The sequence below is a fragment of the Ovis aries genome, chromosome 16 (genome assembly GCF_016772045.2).
Source record: "Ovis aries strain OAR_USU_Benz2616 breed Rambouillet chromosome 16, ARS-UI_Ramb_v3.0, whole genome shotgun sequence".
NCBI lineage: Eukaryota > Metazoa > Chordata > Mammalia > Artiodactyla > Bovidae > Ovis > Ovis aries.
Window position 1 is genome coordinate 5487715 of NC_056069.1, and position 13199 is coordinate 5500913.

At 46.8% G+C, this 13199-nt stretch overlaps 1 protein-coding gene across 1 annotated transcript; it reads right to left on the reverse strand.

The window, feature by feature from the left end:
• Positions 1 to 775: 775 nt before the first annotated feature.
• BOD1 (biorientation of chromosomes in cell division 1) lies at positions 776 to 13167 on the reverse strand. Its single transcript, XM_012097204.4, has 4 exons — positions 12725 to 13167; positions 8768 to 8892; positions 2498 to 2694; positions 776 to 1553 (listed from the first exon to the last, which is right to left on the reverse strand). The coding sequence occupies exons 1-3, from the start codon at positions 12959 to 12961 to the stop codon at positions 2499 to 2501; spliced, it is 558 nt and encodes a 185-aa protein (XP_011952594.3). The 5' UTR covers positions 12962 to 13167; the 3' UTR covers positions 776 to 1553; position 2498.
• Positions 13168 to 13199: the final 32 nt, after the last annotated feature.

Sequence of the window (13199 nt, forward strand, 5' to 3'; positions counted from 1 at the left end):
TCCTGACCAGCGGGGTCTGAGTCTGGGAGGCCTCCTTGCAGTGCACAGGCCTGCAGTCCTTCCTTATCTGCCTCTCAGTGCAGGGGACTGACTGGAGGGGCTCGTCTCTGGGCACTGAGGACCCGGCTGTTGAATCCTAGACTGAAAAGGGCAGCAACCTGCTCTACCTGGAAGCAGAACACACTGCACAAGTAACTGCCACCTGCTCTACCCATGGGCTTAGCTTGCGTTAAAGTAAGGGCACATGCTGCCTGAACATCCTGCTAAACACAGAAGTGCAGTCCTAACTTGTTATTGATGGTAAAGGTGGAACAGGTTAAAGTCTGAGTAACAATATCCAGAAGGCTCAACTAAGGACCAAAGACTCTTAGTTTGAAGTAAATTTTGATATCATCCAAAGCTTGGGATGCAAAATGACTTGGGTCAGCAGTGGAAGCATCACTTGGAACTTGTCAGAAACTTTCAGGTCTTTCTGAACTTCCGAATCAGACTTTGCATGTTGTTTAAAATCCCCTGGTGACACTTCTGCAAGTTCACGAACAAGAACACGGCCCTCAACTAAAGAGGAGGACTGGCAATGGTCCGGGGAAGAGAGGACCGCTTCTAGGTATACCCGCCAGCTGCAGGACGATGGTAGTTCCAAGATGCGTCCACCAGCCCTTCACTGCCACCAGGTCATGTGTTTGCACAGGAATGGTACACAGATGGAGGAGAAAGGTTATGCTCCATACCTGGGGTCTAAGAGTTAGCTGAAGTTTCAGAGTATCAAATGATCTAATTACAAAACTCAAGTCCCTTTATTCACTTTCTAAAAAAACACAAACATGAGAATAAAATAAACACACCCCGCTCACTAGCCCTTGCGGGACAGGCCGAAGCCCTGGATAGAGAGCCTGCGCATGTCTTTCCTCACACTTAAGTCTGCATCTTCTCAGGCATTCCAGGCTCCCGGGTTTTGACACCTCTTGCAGGGCAAAGGAAATGGAAGCTAAAAAGAGTCACCTACAAGAGGGTCACAGCGACCTTACAGCTATTTGATGCTAGTGGCTTGTAAACTCTGATTTGCAACTCTCAGAAACTGATAGTATCAACTAAGCATTGTTAAAACCCTACCACCCCTGGCTAACCTTTACTGTCAATTCTTTGAAACTGCATCTTTAGGGCTGGTTATGTTCCTTCACTGTAGCTTCTGATTATCCTCAAGCACAAACCCTAAAATCCATACACAGTCTCTAAGTTCAAGTACAAAGGTTCGCTTCAGGACAAACCCCAAAGTGATGTAGTGTTTCTTAACATGTCTGTAGTGTCTACTGGGTGTCACCACCCTGGACAGGCTAGCTGGATGGCAGCACAATATGGGGGCCCACATGGTCAGCTTTTCTATAGCCCCACTTGCTCCCTATTCTATCTGGACACCGCCCCACAGTCCACATTGAATTCTGAAGTCAGTGAGGGCTTCGGCCTGTCTTCATTCTGAAGTTGTACTCTTATGTAACTGAATCCAGTTCTTCACCATTAATTCAACGGAGCTTCCAAAACATGTCAGGCATATTCTAAAAAGAAAGATAATCAAGTCAAAATGTTAGTTTTGTGTTATGTTAATTTTATGTTCCCAAAGGAATTAAGCTAGAAAGAAAAACTTGAAGCAAATGTTTACACTCCATAATGGAACTGAGGTTTTCTCCTAATACAGGCACAAAGGGACAATTTGTCTCATAAGTTTCCCATGCGAGCCTGATGTTCTTGCTTTGTTCACTCACTGATGCTTACTAATCAAAAATAACAGACATCTTACAGACTCTTTCAAAGAGAACACCAACGTAGAATGAGGGGATAAGGCACACCGTGATGGTTACCCGCAATGGCTGAGAGAGTCCACCACGGCTTACTTGTGATAACTTTATCAACCCCTGCAAACAGTATTGTTTTGTGCATCTAGAGCTGATTTTTAAAACTAAATTTCAAATGTGAAAAAGAAAAAAAGGGTGCTCATAGCAGAAGAATCCCATGGTAGCTGACAGTGGTAAACTGAAATGCTTAATAAATACTACAAGGAAACCCAAGAGGACTTAAAGCGGATTCTGAGCGCCACTGAGGAGGCACTTTAGAATGCACTGCTTGGTTTTATATTCAAATTGTAAGCCCAAGTTAACTCAATGTCTGGGGGAGAGACTCATTTAGGCAATTTCACAAGACTTTAATGTGAATTTGGCGTGTGCATACCAAGCATCCCAGCTGGTTTTTAATGAAGCATCTATTCATGGCTTAAATGTTCAGCTCTGCTGGCACAGAAAATCACACTCACTGACATAGGAAGAGGCTACTAATTAGTTCTCAGTAAAAAATTACTCACAACAAAATGAAATCCATTTGCAGTAAACACTTTTCTGAACAGATAAGAAACGTGAACCTTGGTAATAGCTTATCTCTTTTCTATCCACTTCCTGTGTCTATAAGCCGGAGGTGAATGCTCCTGGACAGAAGGCAGGACACTGACCTTAGGAAGCGTCTTGGGATGGAGCAGCAGGGTCCTGGCTTTCAGGCTCTGGAGGCGGTGCTGGCACGGCTTCTTTTTTCTGGGCTGCCAGGAACTCATGAATTGCTCGTTCTATCTGCGGTCTGAAGATGTGGTTCAGTTTGGGATCCACCACCTGGGAAATAATTCTGTCCACTCCAGCTTCTAACATCCCTGACCTTGAGAAGACAAACAGATTATTGCATTATTTAGCCTGCAAGTGTCATGGAAGAGTGCAAGAAGTATCCACCTGGTCCAAGGTACAGGCCCGTGAGAGAGTGCTTGCAAAGGACGGTGCACTGAGCACACAGGGTTCAAGCCATGATGTCTTTAGAGGGCAATTCATTATTCCTAGTTCACAATCTCAGCCACTCTCAATGCAACCTTGTACAAAAGAACCAAACAAAACTCCCCCAAAGACAAACAGTAACAGGACGGTCGAAAGAAAAGACGCCGTGGGGAGATTTGAAAACCTCAATCCAGCAAAGCCAGCAGGCCTCCCACTTGACTCCACTCCCCTCAATATCTATTCTTCCACACGTCAAAGCAGAAGTGGGCCCCAGCAGCAACCTGGATGCTGCTGCCGCCAAGTTGCTTCAGTCGTGTCCGACTCTGCGCGACCCCACAGATGGCAGCCCACCAGGCTCCCCCGTCCTTGGGATTCTCCAGGCAAGAACACTGGAGTGGGTTGCCGTTTCCTTCTCCATGCATAAGAGTGAAAAGTAAAAGTGAAGTCGCTCAGTCGTGTCCGACTCTTAGCGACCCCATGGGCTGCAGCCTACCAGGCTCCTCCGTCCATAGGATTTCTCAGGCAACAGTACTGGAGTGGGGTGCCATCGCCTTCTCTGAGCAACCTGGCTACTAAGCCCTAAATCTTATACAGCACAAACCAGTCAGGGCTGGGAATGCTTACAGCATCCTCAGCAATTCAAAGGCCTTCAAGTTGTGCTACATACAAGGTAATGTGGAAGCAAACAAGTAAACAGACAAGAAATAGATTGTTTCTAAGCTTCTAAGGGGCTAAAATACAGCCCCAGTGCTTTTTGAAATAGAACAAAAATTAGTCAAATGTCTATATTCAAACATTAGGGATGGGTAGCAAGGAAGATTATGGCCATAGGAAACAATCACATTTGAAGGGTTTGGAACATAGTTCATGCAGGGTCAAACTGACTTGTTCTCCTCAAAGGATTAAAATATTCAAATACCATTCACAAGTGTGGTGGACAGGTTTTACTTACTTTCCTTTAGACTTGAGTTCTTAGGCCATTCAAGATTTTGCTTGGGTAAAAATAGGTCCTGATGTAACGGGGCAAATGGTGTGTCAGAGCACAGCCGAGGAGACAACCGAGCACACATACGCAGCCATGAGTGAGATGAGAAACAGGCCCTGAACTGGTTAGGCTGAGCAGTCAATAAGGTGCTCCCTAAACCCAGTGGTGACGGACAGCTTATCAACAGGAAGCCTAGATGTAGACAGTGTGCGCCCACGGAACACCGAGGCCAGCAGCAGCCCCTGGGTCAGCGGGGAAACAAAGCCACTTCTCCTTAGTCACAAGCCAAGGGCTACTGGCCTCCATCACCTTGCTTCCTGCGTCAGGTTCTTTCCAGGTCTTTCCAGTTTCAGTTGTCGCTCAGTCATGTCCGATTCTTTGCGACCCCATGAATCGCAGCACGCCAGGCCTCCCTGTCTATCACCAACTCCTGGAGTCCACTCAAACTCACGTCCATCAGGTCAGTGATGCCATCCAGCCATCTCATCCTCTGTCGTCCCCTTCTCCTCCTGCCCCCAATCCCTCCCAGCATCAGGGTCTTTTCCAATGAGTCAGCTCTTCACATGAGGTGGCCAAAGTATTGGAGTTTCAGCTTCAATATCACTCCTTCCAATGAACACTCAGGACTGATCTCCTTTAGGATGGACTGGTTGGATCTCCTTGCAGTCCAAGGGACTCTCAAGAGTCTTCTCCAACACCACAGTTCAAAAGCATCATTCTTTGGCTCTCAGCTTTCTTCACAGTCCAACTCTCACATCCATACATGACCACTGGAAAAACCATAGCCTTGACTAGATGGACCTTAGTCGGCAAAGTAATGTCTCTGCTTTTGAATATCCTATCTAGGTTGGTCATAACTTTCCTTCCAAGGAGTAAGCGTCTTTTAATTTCATGGCTGCAATCACCATCTGCAGTGATTTTGGAGCCCCCCAAAATAAAGTCTGACACTGTTTCCACTGTTTCCCCATCTATTTGCCATGAAGTGATGGGACCAGATGTCTTTACTGGAGGTGAAAATCTGACCAAGGAAAACAAAATACCAAGAGTACAGCTCCCTTTCCTGGAGATTTTAAAAGTGCCAGGAGGAAGTAAGAAGTATTGTCAGGTGCCTAAAACAGAAGATGAAACAAACAACTATCATGTAGGTTCCTCCAGGCTGGAGACTAGGATACGGCGTCTGGGCCTGAGCAGCGCGGCTGGCCAGCCAATGCTGAGGGCTGCAGTGTCGCACTGGCAGGGTTAAGGAGTGAATCTTCACTGTAAAACATCATTAGAATTTGCCTCAAATTCAAAATGTTAGCAGGAATCACAGACAAATGTCTCAGTACGACATCCAAATTCATGTTTTCAGGTTAAATACATTCTTGATCAAAGTGAAAAGCAGGGAATAATTACGTAGGTGGTAAAACTATGAAAAAAAAAAAAGGGCAAGGAAATAAGGACCATCCAAGTGAGGAGTTGGAGAAGGCAATGGCACCCCACTCCAGTACTCTTGCCTGAAAAATCCCATGGATGGAGGAGGCTGGTAGGCTGCAGTCCATGGGGTCGCTAGAGTCGGACACGACTGAGCGACTTCACTTTCACGCATTGGAGCAGGAAATGGCAACCCACTCCAGTGTTCTTGCCTGGAGAATCTCAGGGATGGGGAAGCCTGGTGGGCTGCCATCTATGGGGTTGCACAGAGTCGGACACGACTTAAGTCACTTAGCAGCAGCAGCAGCAAGTGAGGAGTATGGTCAACTTCTGAGAGAACAGGTACTGGGAAAAGTGGGAGGCGGGGCTGGGATGGGTAGGGCGTGGGGTTTGGAGGGTGCTGGTAATGTTCTATTTCTCAAGCTGGGTGGGACTACAGGGATGTTCTAACTATTTGTTACACTGCACATCTGTCGTAAGCACTTTTCTGTGTTACATTTCATATGAAAGCTATATGAAGAGAAGTGCCACATGCACACCTCAAGGATGGTATCAACACGCATTAGAAATTAACAGTAACGTTGACAGTCTTCATGCCATTATTGGCACCTTTTCAAATATTTAAATTATTTTGTGCTTTATTTTCTTAATATGGTTGCCAATCTTTTAGAAGGTAGGGTTAAAAGTTTCATCTGATTTGTTACTTAAGCTGTCAAATAGTTTTTTTTTAAGGACTAGCAATAACTCATATGCAGAGTACACCATGAGAAACGCTGGGCTGGATGAAGCACAAGCTGGAATCAAGATTGCCGGGAGAAATATCAATAACCTGATATGTAGGTGACACTACACTTATGGCAGAAAGTGAAGAGGAACTAGAGCCTCTTGATGGAAGTGAAAGAGGAGAGTGAAAAAGTTGGCTTAAAACTCAGCATTCAGAAAACTAAGATCATGGCATCTGGTCCCATCACTTCATGGGAAATGGATGGGGAAACAACAGAAACAGTGAGAGACTTTATTTTGGGAGACTCCAAAATCACTGCAGATGGTGACTGCAGCCATGAAATTAAAAGACGCTTACTCCTTGGAAGGGAAGTTATGACCAACCTAGATAGCGTATTAAAAAGCAGAGACATTACTTTGCCAACAAAGGTCCATCTAGTCAAGGCTATGGTTTTTCCAGTGGTCATGTATGGATGTGAGAGTTGGACTGTGAAGAAAGCTGAGAGCCAAAGAATGATGCTTTTGAACTGTGGTGTTGGAGAAGACTCCTGAGAGTCCCTTGGCCTGCAAGGAGATCCAACCAGTCCATCCTAAAGGAAATCAATCCTGAATATTCACTGGAAAGACTGATGCTGAAGCGAAAACTCCAATACTTTGGTCACCTGACGTGAAGAACTGAATCATCTGAAAAGGCTCTGATGCTGGGAAAGACTGAAGGTGGGAGGAGAAGGGGATGACAGAGGATGAGATGGTTGGATGGCATCATTGACTCAATGGACATGATGTTGGTGATGGACAGGGAGGCCTGGCGTGCTGCAGTCCATGGGGTTGCAAAGACTTGGACATGACTGAGCGACTGAATGGAGATTGAGTAATAACTCATATAAGGACCAGTGCCAGACGTGAAGCAGCTGCTTTGTGAGTGGCAGCCACTGTCCCCTTCTTTTTGAAGGACTCCTGTGCCAGTCTGCTCACCAGAGGCACAGGCCGTGGGTAATGAATCCAGAGCGACAAGGCACTGGACATCTTCTGGAGTCATGCTTCTTCCCTATCTTTGAGAACTTTTATAAATTTTAGTTACATTTACAAAGATTCAGATTTCATCAGCTATATTCAAAGTGCCAGCATGTTAATAAACATTCTTTTCTACATTACAAAACTTTTTATTTTGAAATTATATATTCATAGAAAGTTGCAAAGAAATACATAGGGAGGTCTATGAACTCTTTACCCAGACACCTCTAATGCTTGTACTGTGTATAACCACAGTACAATATTGAAGCCAGGAACATAAGAGGGAAAATTCTGTAACCATATGTGGTGATGGATGTTAACTACTTATTGTGGTGATCATTTCAAAACATACATGAATTGAATCATTATGCTTGAAACTAATTACACCTGAAACCAATAAGCTGTATGTCAACAACACCTCCGAAAAGGCAGGTGGCCGGCAAAAAACTCCAGAAAACCAGCATGGGTACTCGACCTCAATTACATCTCAGTTATAGCTGCATTTGTGTGTCTGGATACATGGCTCTGTGCAATTTCATCGTAAGAAACCTCATGAATCACAATTACTCACTTGTATCCCACCCTCTTCCAGCTACCCTTTCCTAGCCACACTCACATCCCTCCAACCCTAAGCCCTAGCAATCACTAACCTATTTTCCATTTCTATAATTACATGTCAGTTCACGAATGTTATGGAAGTGGAATCACGCAACATGTATCTTTTTGATACTAGGTTTTTTTCACTTGGCACAATTCCCCACCATTTCTCTTTTTAAAGAGGAAAGCATCACAAGCTTTTAGATATTCCAGGAGAGTGAGTGGATCAAGAAAACCTGAACATAAGCACTGGTATTAAGAACAAAAAAGAAAAAGCTTATCTCAGGACACCAGATTTCATGAGCCACCTCCACTTTTGTGCCCAGTGACACGCAGAAGTCCCTTGGATGCACAATCAATAGCACCTCATTAACTGAGGTTCAGTTTGCTATTATGAAGAATATACTTTTAATAAAACTTCATGCCTTCTTGAACACTACCGTTACACTTTAGAGGGGTCATGTGGATTCAGAAAATCTGTGTAACCCACACTGGCTTGTGAGAAGATCCGGCTGCTCTTGCCCAAGGCTCAAACACTGATATATTGGTATGAGCTTCAGTGTATGTTCATGCTACACTGAAAACTTCAAAGAGCCTGAAATATGTCTTACAATTTGGAATACCTTTCCTGGTAGAGACGTGCACAGGAGGCCTCTGTAGGTATCAAGAGTTTTAATTGAGTTCTTGACTTCCCTGGTGGCTCAGACAGTAAAGCATCTGTCTACAATGCGGGAGACCCAGGTTCGATCCCTGGGTCAGGAAGATCCCTGGAGAAGGAAATGGCAATCCACTCCAGGACTATTGCCTGGAAAATCCCATGGACAGAGGAGCCTGGCAGGCTACAGCCCATGGGGTCGCAAAGAGTCGGACACGACTGAGTGACTTCACTTTCTTTGCTTACTTGAACTTAACTGGGGGGTGGGGTCTGCTGCCACCTGTATGTCTTATTTGCTAGAAGGTACCATGCACTTGGGGCTTCCCAGGTGGCTCAGTGGTAAAGAATCTGCCTTCCAATGCAGAAGCCACAAGAGACACAAGTTCAGTTCCTGGGTTGGGAAGACCTCCCGGAGGAGGAAATGGCAGCCTACGTCAGCACTCCTGCTAGGATACCCCATGCACAGAGGAGCCTGGCGGGCTGCAGACCATGCGCTTGACCGAACAGGGCCTTTCACGGGCCTTGTGAGTTACACTTGCGGTTACTGCCTTTTCACTTTCAATTCTGCTTACTTACTGAACCACACTCTGCCTCAGACCATTTCGCAATTGGTTTTTGTTCATCGTGGGATTCCATTCCTGCTTGTCCAGATGTGTTGACACAAAATTATCCACTTTTTGCCTCAGGTTTTGGTAAGCTGGCTAAAATATTAAAAAAAGGGGGGGGGGGCAAGGTCAGAAGTTACACGCACCAGACTTTTGTAAATTTGCCATTCAGATCACAGATTTTCATAGGAATGCAGAACTTCAAGTCCTTAATTACACCCCAGCGTGTCCATGAAGTCAGCATACAGCACAGCAGAGCGTGGACTGATGACCAACACGTGCGCCTGCTTTAGGGCATGCATGTGTGCGTGCTATGCCACTTCAGTTATGTCCAAGTCTTTGCAACCCTGTGACTGCAGCCCGCCAGGCTCTTCTGTCCATGGGATTCTCCAGGCAAGAAGACTGGAGCGGGCTGCCATGCCCTCCTCCAGGGGATCTTCCAGACCCAGGGATCAAACCCATGTCTCTTATGTCTCCTGCACTGGCAGGCAGGTTCTTCACCACTAGCGCCACCTGGCAGGTAGGTATGAGGCCAGATGCTCTACTGCCCTGCTTACTTTTCAGATAACTCTATGAGGGTGGTCCTATTAGTTCTCTTCTGCACTCATGTTAAAGGATTTAGGTTTAGAAAAAGTAAACAACTTGCCTACAAGGCTAAAACGTGGCAAAGTCAAGGTCAGACCCAGGCTGTTCCCAAATTAAAGGAAATGAGTTCTAGCCCAGCTCTACTGCTTACTAGCTCTGTGACTTTCAACAAGTCAACCAACCTGAGTCTCAGTTATTTCCATCTCTAAAACAAATATTACTGCCCCACTTACCTCATAGGGTGTTCTCAGCAACAAGCAAAGGCCCACGAAAGCCCTCTGTGTAAAGTGAAGCCACCCAGCCCTCACAAACACAGACTGAAGTCAAAGTCCATGGAACACTGGGAGAGGCTGACAGGAAGCAAAACTTCAGTCCCCAAAGGAGCCTGAATGGCAGCACTGCTCTCTAAAGCCAACTAGTATGAGGAGAACAAAATCAGAAAGGAATTTGATGAACACAAGGAGTGCATGTGAACACAAGGTGCACTCTGAGCCTCCAAGACCTTCTGGCGCCATCAGCGGCTGTCCAAGCCAGGTGCACCAGTGGGCACCGCCGTCTCACGCTCCACTCCTCTCTCCTCCCACTGTGGCCGACTCACTGATGTTGCATTTAGCAGTGCGGTTTTCTTTGGCCAATGAAGTGTCTAGTAGCTCAACTGGTAAAGAATCTGCCTGCAATGCAGGAGACCCTGGTTTGATTCCTGGGTTGGGAAGATCCCCTGGAGAAGGGAAAGGCTACCCACTCCAGGATTCTGGCCTGGAGAATTCCATGGACTGTGTAGCCCATGGGGTCACAAAGAGTTGGACACGGCTGAATGACTTTCAGTTTGATAATACTGTGTCGCTGACAAGAAGTCCTAACGTGGTTGTGCCATCTGGCAAGGCTCTGGTGCTCTGGTGACCTCCTATGAGGGTCTATTCTTTGCAACCTCTGTCCCTCGGGCCTGGGATGTAGGAAAACTACACATGCAGAGATGTTCCCCCAAGCACAGCTTGGACCTAAGCCCAGGTTGCCTATAGCTGAGCCACCAAGTCTATCCAGACCAGCTGAACTTTAGCTGACTTGCAGTCCCATCAGCATGCAAACAAATGCTTATTATAAGCCACGAAGATTTGGTTTACTATACAGCGTTACTCTAGAAAAAGTCTGTTAACAGTCAGGTGCATGACACTGACAAAGGAATCAAGAGGCCTCAGTTCTGTGAGCCGGCTCTTCCCAAAGGCCAAGACTCACAAACAAAGACTCTCCACCAAACCCGAAAAGAGAAAGGCAGGGAGGCGGATGAGGACCACAATTCACAGCTCCCCATGTACTATCCACCTAGCGAGTCCTTCTTCCTGGTAATTGCCTTCCCTTTCTCACAAGGATAGGGCAGTGGGCGCCACATTCTCCTGGCCACAGGGGTGGCTTCCTGAACCACGTTTAGACGATGCGTGTGTTTTCTGGGATTTTTTTTTTTTCCTTTAACTGGAGCCATTTTGAGAGGAAGAAGCTGTAAGATGTAACCGAATGGATGACTCTGCTCTGCAGTGACATGGGTTAGATAGCCCTGGTGGAGAATTCTTGGTTCCAAATGCAGCCCTACCCTTCTGGCAGTTTTTTAAATTTTACCCTTCCTTAGATTCCCACAAGTCAATAGATTTGCTCACAGGAGTTAGATTTGTCACTCCTAACCATCAATCCTGACGCTGTCTCTTTTACTATTCAAAATGATTCACCCAGTTTTAGGTAGGACTGGTTACTGAAAAGGACAAAGGACAGCTAACGTCACCAACCAAACTCTAACCTTAACAGACCCTGACAATATAGCAAAACCCCTTCGGTTCATGAAGTGAAAGATCTACAGTGCCTGTCACTAACGCTTTATTACACTATCACTTTCCCTTAACCTATCAATCTATTCTATTTATTTATATTTTGGATGCATTGCAAAGTAAATTACAAACATCAGCAGTACACATTCCGTTCCACACATCTGCAGTCTGGGGTGGAGCCTAACAATATGCAAATCTAACAAGTTCTTAGGTGATGCTGATGATCCAAGGACCACGCTGTGAGAACGGTGGGACTAAAGCAACAAAGGATGTGCCTGGAGACACACTACCTCAAGAGCTAAAGCAACCTGGTGACAACCAGAAAGAACATCTAAGGGGGTGTTAAGTGGTGAAGGCTCTGATTCCCTCTACCCCAACAGATTCTCAATACCGACTAAAACAAATGTATACCGCATGGGTTAAGCCACATAAAACCTAGTGAGACATAAGAAAACATAGTGGAGAACTTGCGATGGGAAGCTGAGAGCACCCAGGACTGGAAAATGTGAAAGTTCTGTCAATACATACGTTAAAAAAGAAAAATTAAGTAATTCATTCCAAGGAGAGAACTGCTCCATGCGTTTTTTAATCTTGGAGAATAACAGTATACTTACTATACATATTGTCTGGTCTACACTTCAGTTTTCTACACCAGAATACACACTTTGAGGACAGGATAGTGACATGCTTGACCCTGTGTCCAGAAACCTCACCAATAAATGTTTAATGGATAACCTATCTTTAAGGCCTAGTTTTAAGCTCACAATCTTCCTGTGAGGTAGGCAAAAGATTTCCATGTTGGGCTCAGAGAGGAGAAATCACTTCCCAAGCGGAGCCCATTCAGTAAGAGAGCCTCCTATATCTACAACCACAGTCTTGTGAGAGAAACTTCTGAAAAAGGAGTAAAAAAAAAAAAAACATTTCAGCGACTACTCTTTGACACTTAACACCAGTGACTTCACTGAACACAAATGAATCTAGGCAAGGTCAAGTGAAACAGTATTAGCCGGTTGACCTGTGGCATTAGGATCTAACAGAATCTTTCAGCCAGTGATGAAATACAAAATAAGGGTGCCGGTTCTACGAAAATGTACCTTAATTAACTGCATACTCAAGCCTGCAAATCACTGAGCTAGAGAAAAGGAAGAAAGGCTGATGTTTGTGCATTCATACCATTCCTGCTTACTTACCCGGTTTTCTCCGGTGTTCTTAACATACTGAGATTTGTTACTGTTGTGCTTAAAGGAGTCTCATCTTGGGAAATACAGGGTCGAGGCTGTAAAACCGGTACTGGGTCCCCAAGTTTAGAGTGCCGTTGGGCTAAGCCGCACAGAGCAAGGATGGGGCGGGGAGCCGAACCCACGTGGACATCCCTCAGAAAGCTTCCTATACTGCCCCAAGCGGTCTCCTCGCTGCTGAGATTTGAAAAGCACCTTTTGTTTTTCTCTCGTATTTGGAAATGCGAAGCTGCAGCCCTAGCAGCCTCACGCCCAGCCTGCCCTCCATGAGCCCAAGCCGCCTCCGCTGACCTTGGTGTCCACGTCGGCCAGGCAGTCCCGGCGGAAGCTGTCAAATAGACCCCGGCTCTTGAGTTGCTCCACGATGAGCGCGATGAGCTGCGGGTCGCCCGGGGGCAGTGAGGCCGGGTTGATGGGGCCGCCGCCCCCGCCGGCCCCGCCGCCGCCCGCCGCCGCCCCCGCCGAGGCCGGGCCCGCGCCGCCGCCGCCCACCGCGCCGGTGCCCCCTCCGCCCCCGCCGTCAGCCATGGCTGCGCGCCGGGCCCGCCAAGGGGCCCGAGTAAGGCTTCCTCTCAAGAACAGAGGGCCTAGGTCGTGGAGAGGTGGCGGAGGGGCCTGAAAAGGAGAAGGCGGCGGCGGCGGCGGGGACGCAGGAGGAAGGCGCGGCGCCGGCCTCCCCAGCGGCCGCAGCAGTCTCTCAGGTAGCCGAGCTGCTGCCGGAGGCGGCGGAAACCGCCCGCCGCGTCCCGGACGCTCTACGGATGAC

Bases quoted from the DNA above. Each gene is read 5' to 3' on its own strand.
- BOD1 (XM_012097204.4), bottom strand. From the start codon at position 12,961: ATGGCTGACGGCGGGGGCGGAGGGGGCACCGGCGCGGTGGGCGGCGGC. The intron at 8,893-12,724 runs GTCAGCGGAGGC...TTAATATTTTAG, and splicing joins TGGCCGACGTGGACACCAAG to CCAGCTTACCAAAACCTGAG. The intron at 2,695-8,767 runs GTAAGTAAGCAG...TGTCTTCTCAAG, and splicing joins CTGAGGCAGAGTGTGGTTCA to GTCAGGGATGTTAGAAGCTG.